We start from the raw sequence: 16,157 nt of genomic DNA on the forward strand, positions 1-16,157 counted from the left end.
CCGCTTTAAGGAAAACACTGCAAAACTTAAAGTGGAATGAAACCCAGCATTTCTTCACAGCATATTATATACAACCAGCATTTTTTATTTTTTTTTAGTAGAACAGCATTCAAAGGGTTACACACAGGAATTAGAAAAGCTGGATGCAAAGGAAATGCAGATAATGTTATCTTGTATTTAATTGTATCAAGTGAGTAATGTAAATAAACACTTCTCTGACACTGCAGGCTCTGCTGAACAAAGTCAGACAATCAGAAAGCATTTCTGCTTGCATTAGAAGATGAATAAAATGTAATGTCTGCTCTTAGAGAAAAAAAAAGTGTACTTTGGGAGCGTATAATACTTATACACAAAATCAAATATGATAACTGTATGGCATATAAAAAGTACTAAAACATGTTTTTATTGAATATTATGTCAGGGTTTTATACCGCTTTAATGCTGACTAGTTCAGCACTATGCTGCAACTCTCAATGATTTCTGCTATCTTGTTGTATAGTGGAGAGTGTGGCCTTCTACACTCTGGGGACTGACTATGGTTCCGCTATAGGTTTTAGCGGCCTAGAGTAATTGTATTGTACACACAAGCAGGGCTGAGAGTCGGTACAAAGATCATCCGACTCCTCAGTTTATGAAACCACCGACTCCGGGTACCCAAATTTACTCCGACTCCTTAGTCTAATACTTACCAGTGCTGTGGAGTTTGTACAAAAATCATCCGACTCCTCAGTTCGTGAAATCACCGACTCCAACTCCAGGTACCCAAAATTGCTCCAACTCCTCAACCCTGCACACAAGGCACCTGGTATTACTCTGAAATGTTGGTTATGTTACTACTTTACGTAAACAACAGGTAGGCTATTGGTTATAATTGCTGATGTAAAAGACCTCATGGCAAACTCTTGCTGTAGTTCTTAGGAGTCCCATAATTAGCTGATCCAGCTTGGAATCCTTGAGCCCCCGTTTACAACAGTAACCATGAGCAGATGAGCTTGGCAATTCCTGCATATGGAGCCAGATATATATCTCACCTACAGTTATCTAGGCATTGGCGCATGCTATGGGCAATGTCACAGAAGATGGGGAAATATGTAACAAGTAGACTGCAGCTCAGACCTTTTCTTTGTTTCGGTTTGTTTAGTTTGCATTGCTGATAAGTTTGTTGTCCCCACAGGTCTCCTCTGAACAGTCTGTCAGCCCGCTATGAGCAGCCGGGCAGTGGAGAGGGTGTTCTCCCAGTAGTCACCAGTATAGAGCAGCTGCTGGAGAGGCAGTGGAGTGAAGGACAGCAGTTCCTCCAGGAACAGGGGACCACCAGTGACAGTAAGTGATGTCACCAGCACCTGATATATCAGTCTCCCTTTGTGACCTAAACTCAGAACTGTTATGTCTATCCCTGGTTGCACTGTGTGTTTTCCCCCAATGTCCTGTAGTCCTGTCCTACATCAGCTTCACAGTTTTTTTTTTTTTTTTTTAACACATCAGGAATCGCATTTGCGCCTGCTAATTGCACCCATGGCGAAACACGTTTGAAAACATGAAAATCATGATCGTGGTGCAACACACTTGCGATTTTCAGTGCTCACACATACAAGAAAAGACAAATAACATATTGCGCTTTTTTCCTGGCGTACTCCAAACGTCAGAACTGCAGGGTGGGCTCAGTAGGCAGTCTAGCCCAAGGACTCCTTACTGAATAGATGCTGGCTTACTGAACAGGAAGAGATGAGATTTGAACCCAGGTCTCCTGTGTCAGAGGCAGAGCCCTTAACCAGTACACTATTCCGCCACTAGACCTCTTCCTGCTAGCAAACTCAACTTTGTTTGCCTTCCTCCTTGACCGTCAGATCCAGGCCCCTTGCAGGTCACATGGTATATACAGCTATGTGGAACAGGTCATGTGTTTATATATAGCAGCCATGAACCCCTAGTAACTTACAGCCAGTGGCTAGGCTGCATTGGTAATGACAGTCAGGCTTGTGTCACCAGTCTCCTGTCCATGACATAAATCTCAGTTATAACAAGTGAAGCTGAATCATTGCTGTACAGCTGTAAACAGACCAGTTTCTGGCTAGTGGGCGGCACAAGATCTCCCAGGAAGCATGGCGGATGAGCAGGTTGCACGTTTGGCTTGCAGCTGTGTGGCTCTGCGTCTGATTGCTCCTCGAGGCACTATCTGCTCGATTTCTGTATTTGTGTGAATCACCTTCCACAACCCAAAAACCAGGAAAATTCTGGCACGGTAATAGACGTACACATGCTCCGCATTGCCAGTTTGGCCTGAGGCAACTCACCTACCAGTATGTCACTGTGTTGTGGGAAGAAATTGGAGCACTATGAGGAATCGCTAACCCTGAAGAACACATTACAAATACAAAGCGGATCACATCCTTAGTAAGGTGCAGTCTCAGGGCTTCAGAGCGGCGAGGCAGCCACAGAGCAGCTGAAGACATTCTGCACAGGCCAAAAACAGACTTGTCTCCTAAATCAGAGTTCCTCAACCCTGTCCTCAAGGCCCATCAACAGTACACATTTTTCAGAAAACCACACACATGCACAGGTGAGGTAATCAGTGTCTCAGCAGAGCTGATTAACTACCTCTGTGGGTATCCACAAAACGTGGAGTGTTGGGGAACAAAATAAAATAAAAATAAATGTACTTTATGTATATGCAAGTACTTGTGCAAGTACAAATGTGGATGGCTGTACAGCAAATCCTCCCCCTGCCCTGGGTGGAAGCCCAGATAAGATGCTTTGCCGCACCTCCGCTCGGATTCTCTCCACACTGCGTCCACATACTTAAAGGACACCTGAAGTTGGAGGTGTATGGAGGCTGCCATATTTTTCTCCTTTTAAACAACACCATTTGCCCGGCTGTCCTGGTTATCTTTCTGACATCAGTAGTGTCTGATTCACACACCTGAAACCAACATGTGACTAATCTAGTCAGATTTCAATCAGAAACATCTGATCGGCATGCTTGTTCAGGGTCTATAGCTAAAAGTATTAGAGGGTCATCAGGACAGCCAGGAAACTGGTATTATTTAAAAGGAAATGAATGTGTCAGGCTCCATATCTCTCTCAGTTCAGGTGGTTAAATATCACACTTAGGCCGTTTCCACAAGGCTATAAAATTTGTGCATATGCACATTTTTGCATTACTGAATGCACACATTTTTATACAATTTTTTTGCATGCATCTAGCGTAATTGGTGCAAAAATCTGAAGCAAGCTGACAGTTCCTGAAATCAACTTTGAATTGTTGTTTAAAATAGTGTATCACAAATCAGTCTGTGTACTGTCACCATAATGCTGGCTACACACGGTGCGTTCCTGCATCGAATGCGCCACTCGATTCCCGTCGATTCGTTTATTTCCGAGCGCATTTCGATGATTTTTAGGTCGATTGCCATATAAAGTATGGCAAATCGACCTAACGATCCATCAAAACATGAATCAGACATGTTGGAAATAAACGAATCGAGCGGCGCATCGAGTGAGTGAACGCACCGTGTGTAGCCAGCATTAGTGATTCTCTTTCCTGTGTCTGGGATCTCCATAGGCCTTTGTGGCTTTGATACAAAAACTAGCAGGTCTGAGGACAGGAAATGAAGGATAAAAACTATTCCACACTTCTTTTCCCTAAAAGCAATGTTCTAAAACAGTTCCCCCAACCCTATCCTCAAGTACCACCAACAGTACATGTTTTGCAGAAAACCACAACCGTGCACAGGTGGAGTAATTAGTGTCTCAGCAGAGCTGATTAACTACCTCTGTGGATTTCCACAAAACATGCACTGTTGGTGGGCCTTGAGGACAGGGTTGGGGAACACTGTTCTAAAAGGAACATTTTAAATGCAATGTTTTTATTTGCTGTGGTCTCCTATAAGGCAGGTCAATGAGATGCAAATAATTCAGAGTTTATACAGGATTGTGCAAATTTTGTATGCAAATTAATGCGGGGGGGGGGGGGGGGGGGTTGGGCTTTACTGAAGGATACCCAAAACACCCGTGTTTGTTTTTTTTTTTTTCCGTGTGTTCATTTTTGCTTAAATTAGTCTGGGTATTTTATGACCGAGGCAAAGGTTATTATTGCTTCTCCTTCAGGACGTCGACTCTGAGGGTTTTTTTTTTTGGTTTGTTTGTTTTTGTTTTTTTGTTTTTTAGCTGAAATATTCCGGCAAAGGAAGCCCTCTTAGATGACCGTAGCTCTTCCTAAACTTGTATCAGATATTAATAGTATTCCGACAGACTGGTCATTGTGGTGAAAGTCATGCAGGGATAATCCTTTAAACGCGATAGCGGCAGGACCATCCTGCATCTCATTTGGTGCCTCTGAGAGCCTCTTTGTGTGCGAGGGTCAAGCTACGTCCTTGTGAGCTGACCAGATGTGACCGCTCTTGATGGAAATATCTCTCCTGGAAGAGGGGTCAAGCAAACAAAGAAAACTTTATTGTACACCCAGATTTTCTACAAACAAGCTTGAAGCATTAGAACAGCTCAGACGCACCACATTCCCAATCTTGTGCTTTTCCGGACAGGAAATAAGCATTCAGCAAGCAAGGCTTTGTTTCCAGAGTCCTGTCAATAATCCCATCAGTATTGTGTTTCCGCTGTCAGGAGTAAAGAAAGCCTAGGAGCTCTGGCATTTAGATCTCCCATAGGTATACCATCTACAGCTAGAAATCCTGCCCTGTACACCACTTTCTGTGATTTAATAGCTCTGGCGGCCGTGTTAACTCTTTACGCAGCGCCTGGTGTAAGACACATAGCGGGGATTACAAGGCCTGTTTGTTGCCCCATTTAAGCTCATCTTCAAGCTGTTTTGGGTGTCAAACTGCACATTGCAAAGGCTAGTCCCTAGCTGCTGAAGGCAAATTGGTCTCCTGCATGTTATATTACACCCAGAAGGTGCTGCCACCTGCCTGTCACCATGCATTCTGCCCCCTTTATTCACAGCTTCTTTAAGGTGGCCATACACTAAACAATTGTTTTCATTGATATCCGTCCGATTCGATCGTTTGATTGAATCTGCCAGAAATCAAGGCCGCAGACTATTTCCCATTCACCGATTTCTGGATGAAATCTGTTGTTTAGGTTGATCGTGCAGGATGGAAAATTTCAGCCAATCGGGAGGGACCACTAGAGATTACTCTGGTCCTTAAAGCTAATAGGAACCTAAAACACAAAAAAGAGATACTCGCCTAAAGAGAGGAAAGGCTCTGGGTCCTATAAAGCCTTCCGGCTCCTCTCCTGGTCCCCTCATTTAAGCACTGGCACTCCTGCCGTGGAAGGTTTCAGAAGTCTTTGGGAATCCGAGTGCTCCCGAAGACTTGTGGCTCCATACTGCGCATGGGTGAGCGTGAGAGAGAGCACTCAAGCGCAGTATGGAGCAGCCTGTCTTCAGGAGCACTCGGGCAGTATTAGACCAATTGGTCGAATACTGCTACCAGGGAAGCCAGCGCTGGAACGAGGACCGAGAGAGGATCCGGCAGGCTCTATAGAACCCAGAGCCTTTCCTCTCCTTAGGTAAGTATCTGGTTGATTCTTTTTTTCAGGTTGCCATTTACTTTAAGGGAGCCAGAGTAGTCAGTCTTGAAGGGGTTAATAGATGATAGATTTCATTTACATCTTGAACGTAATGTAAAATATAGTTTAAAAAAAATGTAGATTGATTTTCAGTCATTTTATGGATGGACATATCCACTCATTATTGCATTAGTGGAAGTGGGGTGTTGCAGGCAGGGTTGGTAGCCGAGTGGTGGCTTCATAGATTTCTTCTGAAGTCTGATTAACCACTTGAGGACCACAGTGGTAAACCCCCCTAAAGACCAGGCCAATTTTTACTAAAATGGCCACTGCAGCTTTAAGGCCAAGCTGCAGGGTCGCACAACACAGCACATGAGTGATTGCCCCCCCCCCCCCTCCCTTTTCCCCCCACCAACAGAGCACTCTGTTGGTGAGGTCTGATCACCCCCAAGTTGTTTATTTTTTTTTTTTAAATAAATATTTATTTATTTTTGTATTATTTTTGACTATTATTATTATTTTTTTTTTTTTTACAAACCCCTCCCTCCCCCCAGCCGGCAAATCCTGGCGATCAGCTGTCATAGGCTTCTGCCTATGAGAGCCGATCGCTCTCTTCTGCCCCAGGGGGACAGCCGTGTCACACGGCTGTCCCCAGTACAGCGCTGCTGCTGTTCGCAGCGCTGTACTGTGTGTAAAGACGACGGTTTCGCCATCTAACAGGCTCCCGCCGCTTGGAGACTGAAGGCGGGGCGGAGTTCTGCCCCCCGAGCAGAAGCGATCTCCTGCAAACTGCAGCCCTAGAACTTGACGCCAATTGGTGTTAGGAAGTCCTGGGGCTGCCGCCGCGGCCACTCCCATTGGAATGGGGTGGTCGTATAGTAGTTGAGGAGAGTGAGGTTGATCCATTCATCACTACTTCTCATGTATGTTTCGGTCAAAGTCATTCATTCATTCATTGTGTTTTTATCCCATGTATGGTCAGCTTAGCTCTCCCCCATCAGCTGGCTGAGTGAACAGGTAATGCCCTACATACACTTTGTTGTCTAAGTAGTTATTGGTCTCCCTTAGAGCGATATGATATAAATTTCACTTAGAAGAAACAGTTAGAATTTTAATACTTACCTCAGTAGTTGGTCCAGAGACTCCCCTGATCCTCTTCTAGTTATCCATTGCAATACGCCTTTCTTGTGGCCGCGCTCCCACTCGTCAAGTATAACTAAGTGGTCATGCATGGAGAGGAAAATGACAGGTATGAATGGCTTTGTTCTCTTGGGCGTGCCCGGAGTTTACTCTTACATGTCCAGTACAGTAGAAGCTTGCGAACGATGGAACGTGACTACATATTGGACACGCCCTTGTCGAATTTGTTTAGGGGGACCCAACACTGGAACAGTGGGGTGTAAGAGGATTGGAGAAGCCTCTGGACTGTAAAGCATACACGCCAAACTCTGGCCCGTGGGCCAAATTTGTCTCTCAAAGCCATTAAATTTGGCCCTCTAGTGATTTCCCCACTTTCCCCATGTTTGGCCCTCTCTGGACCACCAGGGAAGCTACAGTGGAGGTGTAGCCCTAGAACACCAGGATAGTAAAATGGAGGAGGTAGGAAGAAAGCATTAAACACTAGGGAACCGTATAGGGGAGAGTTGGGGTCTCTAGACAGCAGGGAACGGTTTAGGAGAGGGAGGACTACTAGGCACCAGGGAACTGGGAACTGTATAGAGGTTAGAGGGGGGCCTAAAGACAACAGGGAACTTTAAAAGAGAGGAAGGTTGCCAGTAGACATTGAGGTTGGCCCGCAACTTGACCCTGTGCACAATCTCAGCCCACTTTCTATTTGAGTTTGACACCCCTGGTCTAAAGGCTTCCCATTACTGAGGTAAGTTTCCATTTTAAATACAATTTATGCTTTAGGGTACACTTTAAGATAATAGTTCAGAAGCATAGTAATTATATTCAACAATAAGAGACAGTCTCTGTATTTACACACGCGCACGCACACACTGCTTACCTTTGGAATGCATGTTAATAACCCAGGTCATACTGGTTTCACCAATTGCTGGCTGTCATAGTTGAGGTGACGTTTGCCAGTACAGATTTCAGTCAAGTGGCGCCACATGAGCCTGCCGGGAGAATCTGTTCCCTTCCATCTCATCAAAGAGCAGGAAGTCTCTGGTCCTAGAAGCTTGATGGTCGGAATGTGATTACGAGCAGCTCTTCCTCTCTCTGACAGCACTTGGAGCTCCACACGGGAGCCAGGCCTCCTTTCAGCTCTTTGCTTCGCCTGCTCGGGCTTCTGGGAAATATGTCTCCATTACACGGCACACTTCTCATGTTCATGTGCAGAGATTATATCTGATTCTTTCCTGTAGCAAAATTATTTTCCTATAGGTGAAAGTATAACGAGGTAAAGCAATGTAAAACAACTTCCAGGTTGTGCTTTACGAAGCGCCCCCCCCCCCCCCAGTTTTGTAAGGATTTGGGACTTTTAGCAACTTAGTTACTAGGTGGTTTGGATTGCTCAGGTTCTCAAGGGCCGCACAACCTTAAAATTAATCCAGAAAATCTGGTATCAATACAAGCTTTACTTTTTTGCCCAGAGTTTGCCTTTAAGAGACAGGACCTGTGGATATTGTACATGCCGATAATTTGAATGTCAGCAACATTGTTACCCGATATTCTATTACGGTTAGTGACTTTTTTGTACCTGACCTTACACCTTATAACTTCCCTCTACCCTATCCTCTAACTCTGACCGATGCACCTAACGCTAACCTTTCCACCTATATGCCTAATCAATTGCTTGCTGAATACAAACGCTGCTTGCTGAAGTCCACTTCCACAGGTAGCCGACAGCTCCCCAAACACTTGCCCTACCCTCGATTTCATTTGCGTCGCTTACCAAAGTCCCCACGCCAAAAATACCCCTGTGCCCCATAGCAGCAATTAACATTGCGGTCTATAGGATAGCCAATAAATGCTGGTTACTGTGCCGCCAAAATGAACTGCTTCACAGTAGATCTGCATGATCTGGCCATACTCTCTGTGCTAATATATCTCCTGGCCTACTCCCTGTACTGAGATATCTCCTGGCCCTACTCCCTGTGCTAAGATATCTCATGGACCTACTACCTGTGCTGAGATATCTCCTGGCCCTACTCCCTGTGCTGAGATATCTCCTGGACCTACTACCTGTGCTGAGATATCTCCTGGCCCTACTCCCTGTGCTGAGATATCTCCTGGCCCTACTACCTGTGCTGAGATATCTCCTGGCCCTACTACCTGTGCTGAGATATCTCCTGGCCCTACTCCCTGTGCTGAGATATCTCATGGCATTACTCCCTATGCTGAGATATTTCATGGCCCTACTCCCTGTGCTGAGATATCTCATGGCATTACTCCCTATGCTGAGATATCTCCTGGCCCTACTCCGTGCTGAGATATCTCATGGCATTACTCCCTATGCTGAGATATTTCATGGCCCTACTCCCTGTGCTGAGATATCTCATGGCCCTACTCCCTGTGCTGAGATATCTCATGGCCTTACTCCCTATGCTGAGATATTTCATGGCCCTACTCCCTGTGCTGAGATATACTCATGTCATTACTCCCTGTGCTGATATCTCATGGCCCTACTCCCTGTGCTGAGATAGCTCATGGCCCTATTCCCTGTGCTGATATCTCGTGGCCCTACTCACTGTGCTGAGATATTTCATGGCCCTACTCCCTGTGCTGATATCTCATGGCATTACTCCCAATGCTGAGATATCTCCTGGCCCTACTCCCTGTGCTGAGATATCTCATGGCATTACTCCCAATGCTGAGATATCTCCTGGCCCTACTCCCTGTGCTGATATCTCATGGCATTTCTCCCAATGCTGAGATATCTCCTGGCCTTACTCCCTGTGCTGATATCTCATGGCATTACTCCCAATGCTGAGATATCTCATGGCCCTACTCCCTGTGCGGAAATATCTCATGGCCCTACTCCCTGTGCTCAAATATCTCATGGTCCTACTCCCTGTGCTGAAATATCTCATGGCCCTACTCCCTGTGCTGAGATATCTCATGGCCCTACTCCCTGTGCGGAAATATCTCATGGCCCTACTCCCTGTGCTGAGATATCTCATGGCCCTACTCACTGTGCTGATATCTCATGGCATTACTCCCAATGCTGAGATATCTCATTGCCCTACTCCCTGTGCTGAAATCTCATGGCATTACTCCCTGTGCTGAGATATACTCATGTCATTACTCCCTGTGCTGAAATATCTCATGGCCCTACTCCCTGTGCTGAGATATCTCATGGCCCTACTCCCTGTGCTGAGATATCTCATGGCCCTACTCCCTGTGCTGAGATATCTCATGGCCCTAATCACTGTGCTGATATCTCATGGCCCTACTCACTGTGCTGAGATCTCATGGCATTACTCCCTGTGCTGAGATATTTCGTGGCCCTACTCCCTGTGCTGAGATATCTCATGGCCCTACTCCCTGTGCTGAGATATTTCATGGCCCTACTCACTGTGCTGATATCTCATGGCATTACTCCCTGTGCTGAGATATCTCATGGCATTACTCCCTATGCTGAGATATCTCATGGCCCTACTCGCTGTGCTGATATCTCATGGCATGACTCCCTGTGCCGAGATATCTCATGGCATTACTCCCTGTGCCGAGATATCTCATGGCATTACTCCCTGTGCCGAGATATCTCATGGCATTACTACCTGTGCCGAGATATCTCCTGGCCCTACTCCCTCTGCTGAGATATCTCCTGGCCCTACTCCCTGTGCTGAGATATCTCCTGGCCCTACTCCCTGTGCTGAGATATCTCATGGCCCTACTCCCTGTGCTGAGATATCTCATGGCCCTACTCCCTGTGCTGAGATATTTCATGGCCATACTCCCTGTGCTGAGATATTTTATGGCCCTACTCCCTGTGCTGAGATATCTCCTGGCCCTACTCCCTGTGCTTGGATATCTCATGGCATTACTACCTGTGCTGAGATATACTCATGGCCCTACTCCCTGTGCTGAGATGCTTCATGGCCCTACTCCCTGTGCTGAGATATCTCATGGCCTTACTCCCTATGCTGAGATATCTCCTGGCCCTACTCCCTGTGCTGATATCTCATGGCATTACTCCCAATGATGAGATATCTCATTGCCCTACTCCCTGTGCTGATATCTCATGGCATTACTCCCTGTGCTGAGATAAACTCATGTCATTACTCCCTGTGCTGAGATATCTCATGGCCCTACTCCCTGTGCTGAGATATCTCATGGCCCTACTCCCTGTGCGGAAATATCTCACGGCCCTACTCCCTGTGCGGAAATATCTCATGGCCCTACTCCCTGTGCGGAAATATCTCATGGCCATACTCCCTGTGCTGAGATATACTCATGTCATTACTCCCTGTGCTGAAATATCTCATGGCCCTACTCCCTGTGCTGAGATATCTCATGGCCCTACTCACTGTGCTGATATCTCATGGCATTACTCCCAATGCTGAGATATCTCATTGCCCTACTCCCTGTGCTGATATCTCATGGCATTACTCCCTGTGCTGAGATATACTCATGTCATTACTCCCTGTGCTGAAATATCTCATGGCCCTGCTCCCTGTGCTAAGATATCTCATGGCCCTACTCCCTGTGCGGAAAAATCTCATGGCCCTACTCCCTGTGCTGAAATATCTCATGGCCCTACTCCCTGTGCTGAGATATCTCATGGCCTTACTCTCTGTGCGGAAATATCTCATGGCCTTATTCCCTGTGCTGAGATATCTCATGGCCCTACTCCCTGTGCTGATATCTCATGGCCCTACTCACTGTGCTGATATCTCATGGCATTACTCCCTATGCTGAGATATCTCATGGCCCTACTCACTGTGCTGATCTCTCATGGCATTACTTCCTGTGCCGAGATATCTCATGGCATTACTCCCTGTGCCGAGATATCTCATGGCATTACTACCTGTGCCGAGATATCTCCTACATGTATCCAGGCACATCACATCTAGTTAGGACATTAAATAAGTTAAGGAAAGGGAGGTGCTGAAGGGGGTGTGGCTAGAAAACAGCAAACATCTATTAACCCTTCGCACTCGCATGCAAATGTTCAAACAAATGCATTCACAGATTTACTCATCCAGGCGCAACTGTTATCCCTACAGCTAAGTTAAAAGCCAGGGTCTTAGTTCGCAGAAGAATGCATTCTTATGCTTAGTCACCTATACTGCGCAGAAGTACCCAGGTAAACATAGGTGTCCTAACTCTCCTGGCCCTACTCCCTCTGCTGAGATATCTCCTGGCCCTACTCCCTGTGCTGAGATATCTCATGGCCCTACTCCCTGTGCTGAGATATTTCATGGCTATACTCCCTGTGCTGAGATATTTTATGGCCATACTCCCTGTGCTGAGATACTTCATGGCCCTACTCCCTGTGCTGAGAGATCTCCTGGCCCTACTCCCTGTGCTTAGATATCTCATGGCATTACTCCCTGTGCTGAGATACTTCATGGCCCTACTCCCTGTGCTGAGAAGCTTCATGGCCCTACTCCCTGTGCTGAGATATCTCATGGCATTACTCCCTGTGCTGAGCTATCTCATGACATTACTCCCTGTGCTGAGATATCTCCTGACCCTACTCCCTGTGCTGAGATACTTCATGGCCCTACTCCCTGTGCTGAGAAATCTCATGGAATTACTCCCTGTGCTGAGATATACTCATGGCATTACTCCCTGTGCTGAGATATCTCATGACATTACTCCCTGTGCTGAGATATCTCCTGGCCCTACTCTCTGTGGTGAGATATCTCATGGCCCTACTCACTGTGCTGAGTTATCTCATGGCCCTACTCACTGTGCTGAGATATTTCATGGCCCTACTCACTGTGCTGAGATATTTCCTGGCCCTACTCCCTGTGCTGAGATATCTCATGGCCCTACTCACTGTGCTGATATCTTATGGCATTACTCCCTGTGCTGAGTTATCTCATTGCCCTACTCCCTGTGCTGATATCTCATGGCTCTACTCCCTGTGCTGAGATATCTCATGGCATTACTCCCTGTGCTAAGGTATCTCGTGGCCCTACTCCCTGTGCTGAGATATCTCATGGCCCTACTCACTGTGCTGAGATATTTCATGGCCCTACTCCCTGTGCTGAGATATCTCATGGCCCTACTCACTGTGCTGATATCTCATGGCATTACTCCCTGTGCTGAGTTATCTCATTGCCCTACTCCCTGTGCTGATATCTCATGGCTCTACTCCCTGTGCTGAGATATCTCATGGCATTACTCCCTGTGCGGAGATATCTCATGGCCCTACTCACTGTGCTGAGATATCTCATGGCCCTACTCACTGTGCTGATATCTCATGGCATTACTCCCTGTGCTGAGTTATCTCATTGCCCTACTCCCTGTGCTGATATCTCATGGCTCTACTCCCTGTGCTGAGATATCTCATGGCATTACTCCCTGCGCTGACATATCTCATGTCCCTACTCCCTGGGTTGAGATATCTCATGGAACTACTTCCTGCCCTAATATTTCTTATTGCTAAATAAGAAGACGAAAACTGGAGAAAAAGGGATTTTTTTTCCAGCTGTAATCTGATTGGTTGCTTCAGGCAGTTGCTTCACTTATGCTCTAGTTGTTGTTGTCCATCTTGATAAATCAACCTTAGCATATATCATGATCTGTCCACACATTTTGCTTTTTGGTTGAAGTTAGGACTTTAATGCTTGTAATTGTTTGAGAAATCCCTCTGGGAACTGCATTGTTTAGATACCTGCTTTCCAGCTCCCAGATCAGCTCACGTACAGCTCCTATTATACAGAGGTTCCACCAAATAGGCTGCTTTAGCCAGTGTGCCGATGTAGCCGTGAATGGGGGTCCTCTATTCATGCTGTGCGCGTTACTATGGTTACACAAAACTCATCCAGCGGTCAGCCGAAGAAGAATCCATTCCAGCATCTTTTGTTCTGATAACAAAAAGACCTCTGGCGTAACAACTGATTTGCCAACACAGTCAATATTGTCTATTTTTGCTGACCAAAGCACCATATCTAAAGGAACCTAAAGAACTCCAACTTTTATGTGAAATACTTTATTATCATAGACTGACCCTTTTCAGCAAAACCAGTAATAAAACAGCTGTGTAATGTAATTCCATGTAATTTATTTTACCATATTGTGATAGGGCAAAAAGTTATTGGCTTTACAAAAGAACGTGGACTGGGTTGCATGACTTTTTTTTCTGTATCGTCAGTTTTAGGTATGCTGAAATCTCTGCACCAGCTTCAAGTGGAGAACCGTCGGCTGGAGGAGCAAATCAAAAACCTGAATGCCAAAAAGGAACGCCTGCAGATCCTAAATGCCCAGTTGTCTGTTCCCTTCCCATCCATAACCTCCAACCCCAGCTCCTCCCCCCAAGTGCACCTATATCCATCACAGAACGGTAAGGACTCTTCTGATACGTGCTTTTTCTAACCCACAGGATCTTCATTGTAGCCAGTAAGTCTGGTTTCTGCACTGCTGCACTCGTCACTCATTTGTGCAAACCGTAACATTTACCCCATACCTACTTTTATACATGCATTTTTGGGAATACCGTCCTTTTTCTGTCTCAGCTTTTTTTAGGTGGGCTTTACCAAGTCTTGGAACTGAGACTTTTAACAGAGTTCAACTACTTGTACTTTTATTGTTTTGGATTGCTGTAGTTCTTTTTAACAGTTTGGAATATAATTACTATTTTTATTGGACTCGTTGCTGGTCACCTTTTACCGTACAAGTGATGTGCGCCTTCACTTTCTTTGATGCATAAAAGCTCCGACTCTTGAAACAAAGGAAGGTCCAATCATTTTGTATTCTCCGCTACAGAAATTATGCTACATTTCCTGATATTTGGAATTCAATTACTCCTGCAGGCCTTATTCGTCCAGTTTCATGGAATCTACCTTTATACTTTTACAAATAATTTTAAAGAAACTGTGATCTATTCTGGAAGTAGACAACCCTTGTGGACCTCTTACTTGGGCTTGTGTCCTTTTCTTAACGTCATAACACTGTATTAACTCATTTTGAAAACGTAGAAGAACCGCTCCAACACTATGGAAGGTTGGAAGGACATGACTTTATGGGGCAATTCACAGATAGTATTCAGATGAACGTGTTTTATTGATCAAAATTTATGGGGGCAAAACTGCAAACAATTAAAAGTATGTGTATGAGAGAGTAGATGGGAGAAGAATTGAAGAAGTTCTTGAGTAGACTGAAATACGTTTTCAGAAGAAGTTGCTGCTCATTTCTCGCTCTCCTTCCTCTCATTATTGTGTTTAGGGCAGTTGTAATAAAGTTTTGTTTCATCTCATGGCTTTTGACTCCGTCATTGCTATGCTGTAGATTGATGCTGTGGGGTGGTGCTGTATTCTTACAAATAAGGATGAATGACTGTACATAATGCTGGCTGGTGTGTTTTTTGAATTTTTCTAGCATCAAACACAGATCCGCTGAGCATCAGTAAAAGCCCCAACCTCGCAAATTTCCAGGCTGAAACCGCCCATCAAGCCATGCATCAGGTATGTTACTGGGAAGACCCAGAGTGTGCCTATATTTGAGGTAAATTGTAGATTTAGTGGCTGCAAATGATGTAGCAAATTACTCATTCAAAAAGGCAGGAAATTGTTGGCGGTCTGTACTCCAGATGATGTACTATTGCCATGGTTGCAAAGAAGTGGAATTTTAGCTTCCTGTTTTCTTTTTTGTTTTGTTTTTTGTAAGTTATAGCTGTCGGTTAAAGAAAATGAAATGGTCATTTTGATAAAGGATAGCTGTAACCACCCCCAGGATAAAAGTTACATACTCCACTAAGAAGAGGGAATGCTCTGGATCCCTAAGTGGCTTTCCAGTCCTCTCTACGTTCTCTCGTCCCACTGTTGTGGAAAAATTACCGTACATGCCTCGAAGGAGGGAAGCCTCGTGATAGTCTAAAGTGTTCCCTCATTCTCCTCCAGCTCGCTGTTCTTGCTCTGGGATCCTCTGAACCTTCTAGACAAGGGCTTGTTAAATATGTTGTCGAATTTAATATAATATATGCATTTGTCTTACCACATGCACGGTAGAGGTTTTATTATTGTTGTTTTTTACTACGTAGCAAGCAGCAGAGTTCAACTACATGAATAATCTCAAAATAATATTTACTAGTTGTGTGTGTTATCCATGTGCAGTGCCTGAGCAAAGTAAATCTGTCTTGTTTCCAGGATTTCACCTCAAGTGGACATAGTACCAGCAGCTCATCATCCCTCTCCACTCCTCCCCCCGATGGCCAGAGTCCTGCACAACAACAACTCCAGGCCGTCCAAAGACTCAACGGTGTGACCATGGGAACACTAACCAGTGGCATCCAGACCGTCACACCGACTCTTCCCTCTGTGCCGGGAGTGGGTGCAATAATTGGAGCTCTGCCGACGAACCAGTTGTCAATTAATGGCATTGTCGGGGCTCTGAATGGAGTGATCCAAACTCCAGCTACTCTGCCCCAAACTACTGCCCTTACTCATGGGACAATACTGCCCAATGTAACACACCCTATTTCTTCCACCCTTACTAACAGGTAAGCAAGA

General features: G+C 45.5%; 1 protein-coding gene across 5 annotated transcripts in view; it reads left to right on the top strand.

Moving 5' to 3' along the window:
• Positions 1-16,157, top strand: part of MLLT10 (MLLT10 histone lysine methyltransferase DOT1L cofactor) — a 259,169-nt gene that overhangs the window by 232,783 nt on the left and 10,229 nt on the right. For all 5 annotated transcript variants that reach the window (XM_068235604.1, XM_068235601.1, XM_068235602.1 and 2 more), the window contains 4 exons: positions 1,175-1,323; positions 13,805-13,993; positions 15,028-15,113; positions 15,795-16,147. In XM_068235604.1, the coding sequence (XP_068091705.1) occupies positions 1,175-1,323; positions 13,805-13,993; positions 15,028-15,113; positions 15,795-16,147 (777 nt within the window). The remainder of the gene's footprint in view (positions 1-1,174; positions 1,324-13,804; positions 13,994-15,027; positions 15,114-15,794; positions 16,148-16,157) is intronic.

The sequence above is a fragment of the Hyperolius riggenbachi genome, chromosome 5, assembly GCF_040937935.1.
Source record: "Hyperolius riggenbachi isolate aHypRig1 chromosome 5, aHypRig1.pri, whole genome shotgun sequence".
In the NCBI taxonomy this organism is placed as follows: domain Eukaryota; kingdom Metazoa; phylum Chordata; class Amphibia; order Anura; family Hyperoliidae; genus Hyperolius; species Hyperolius riggenbachi.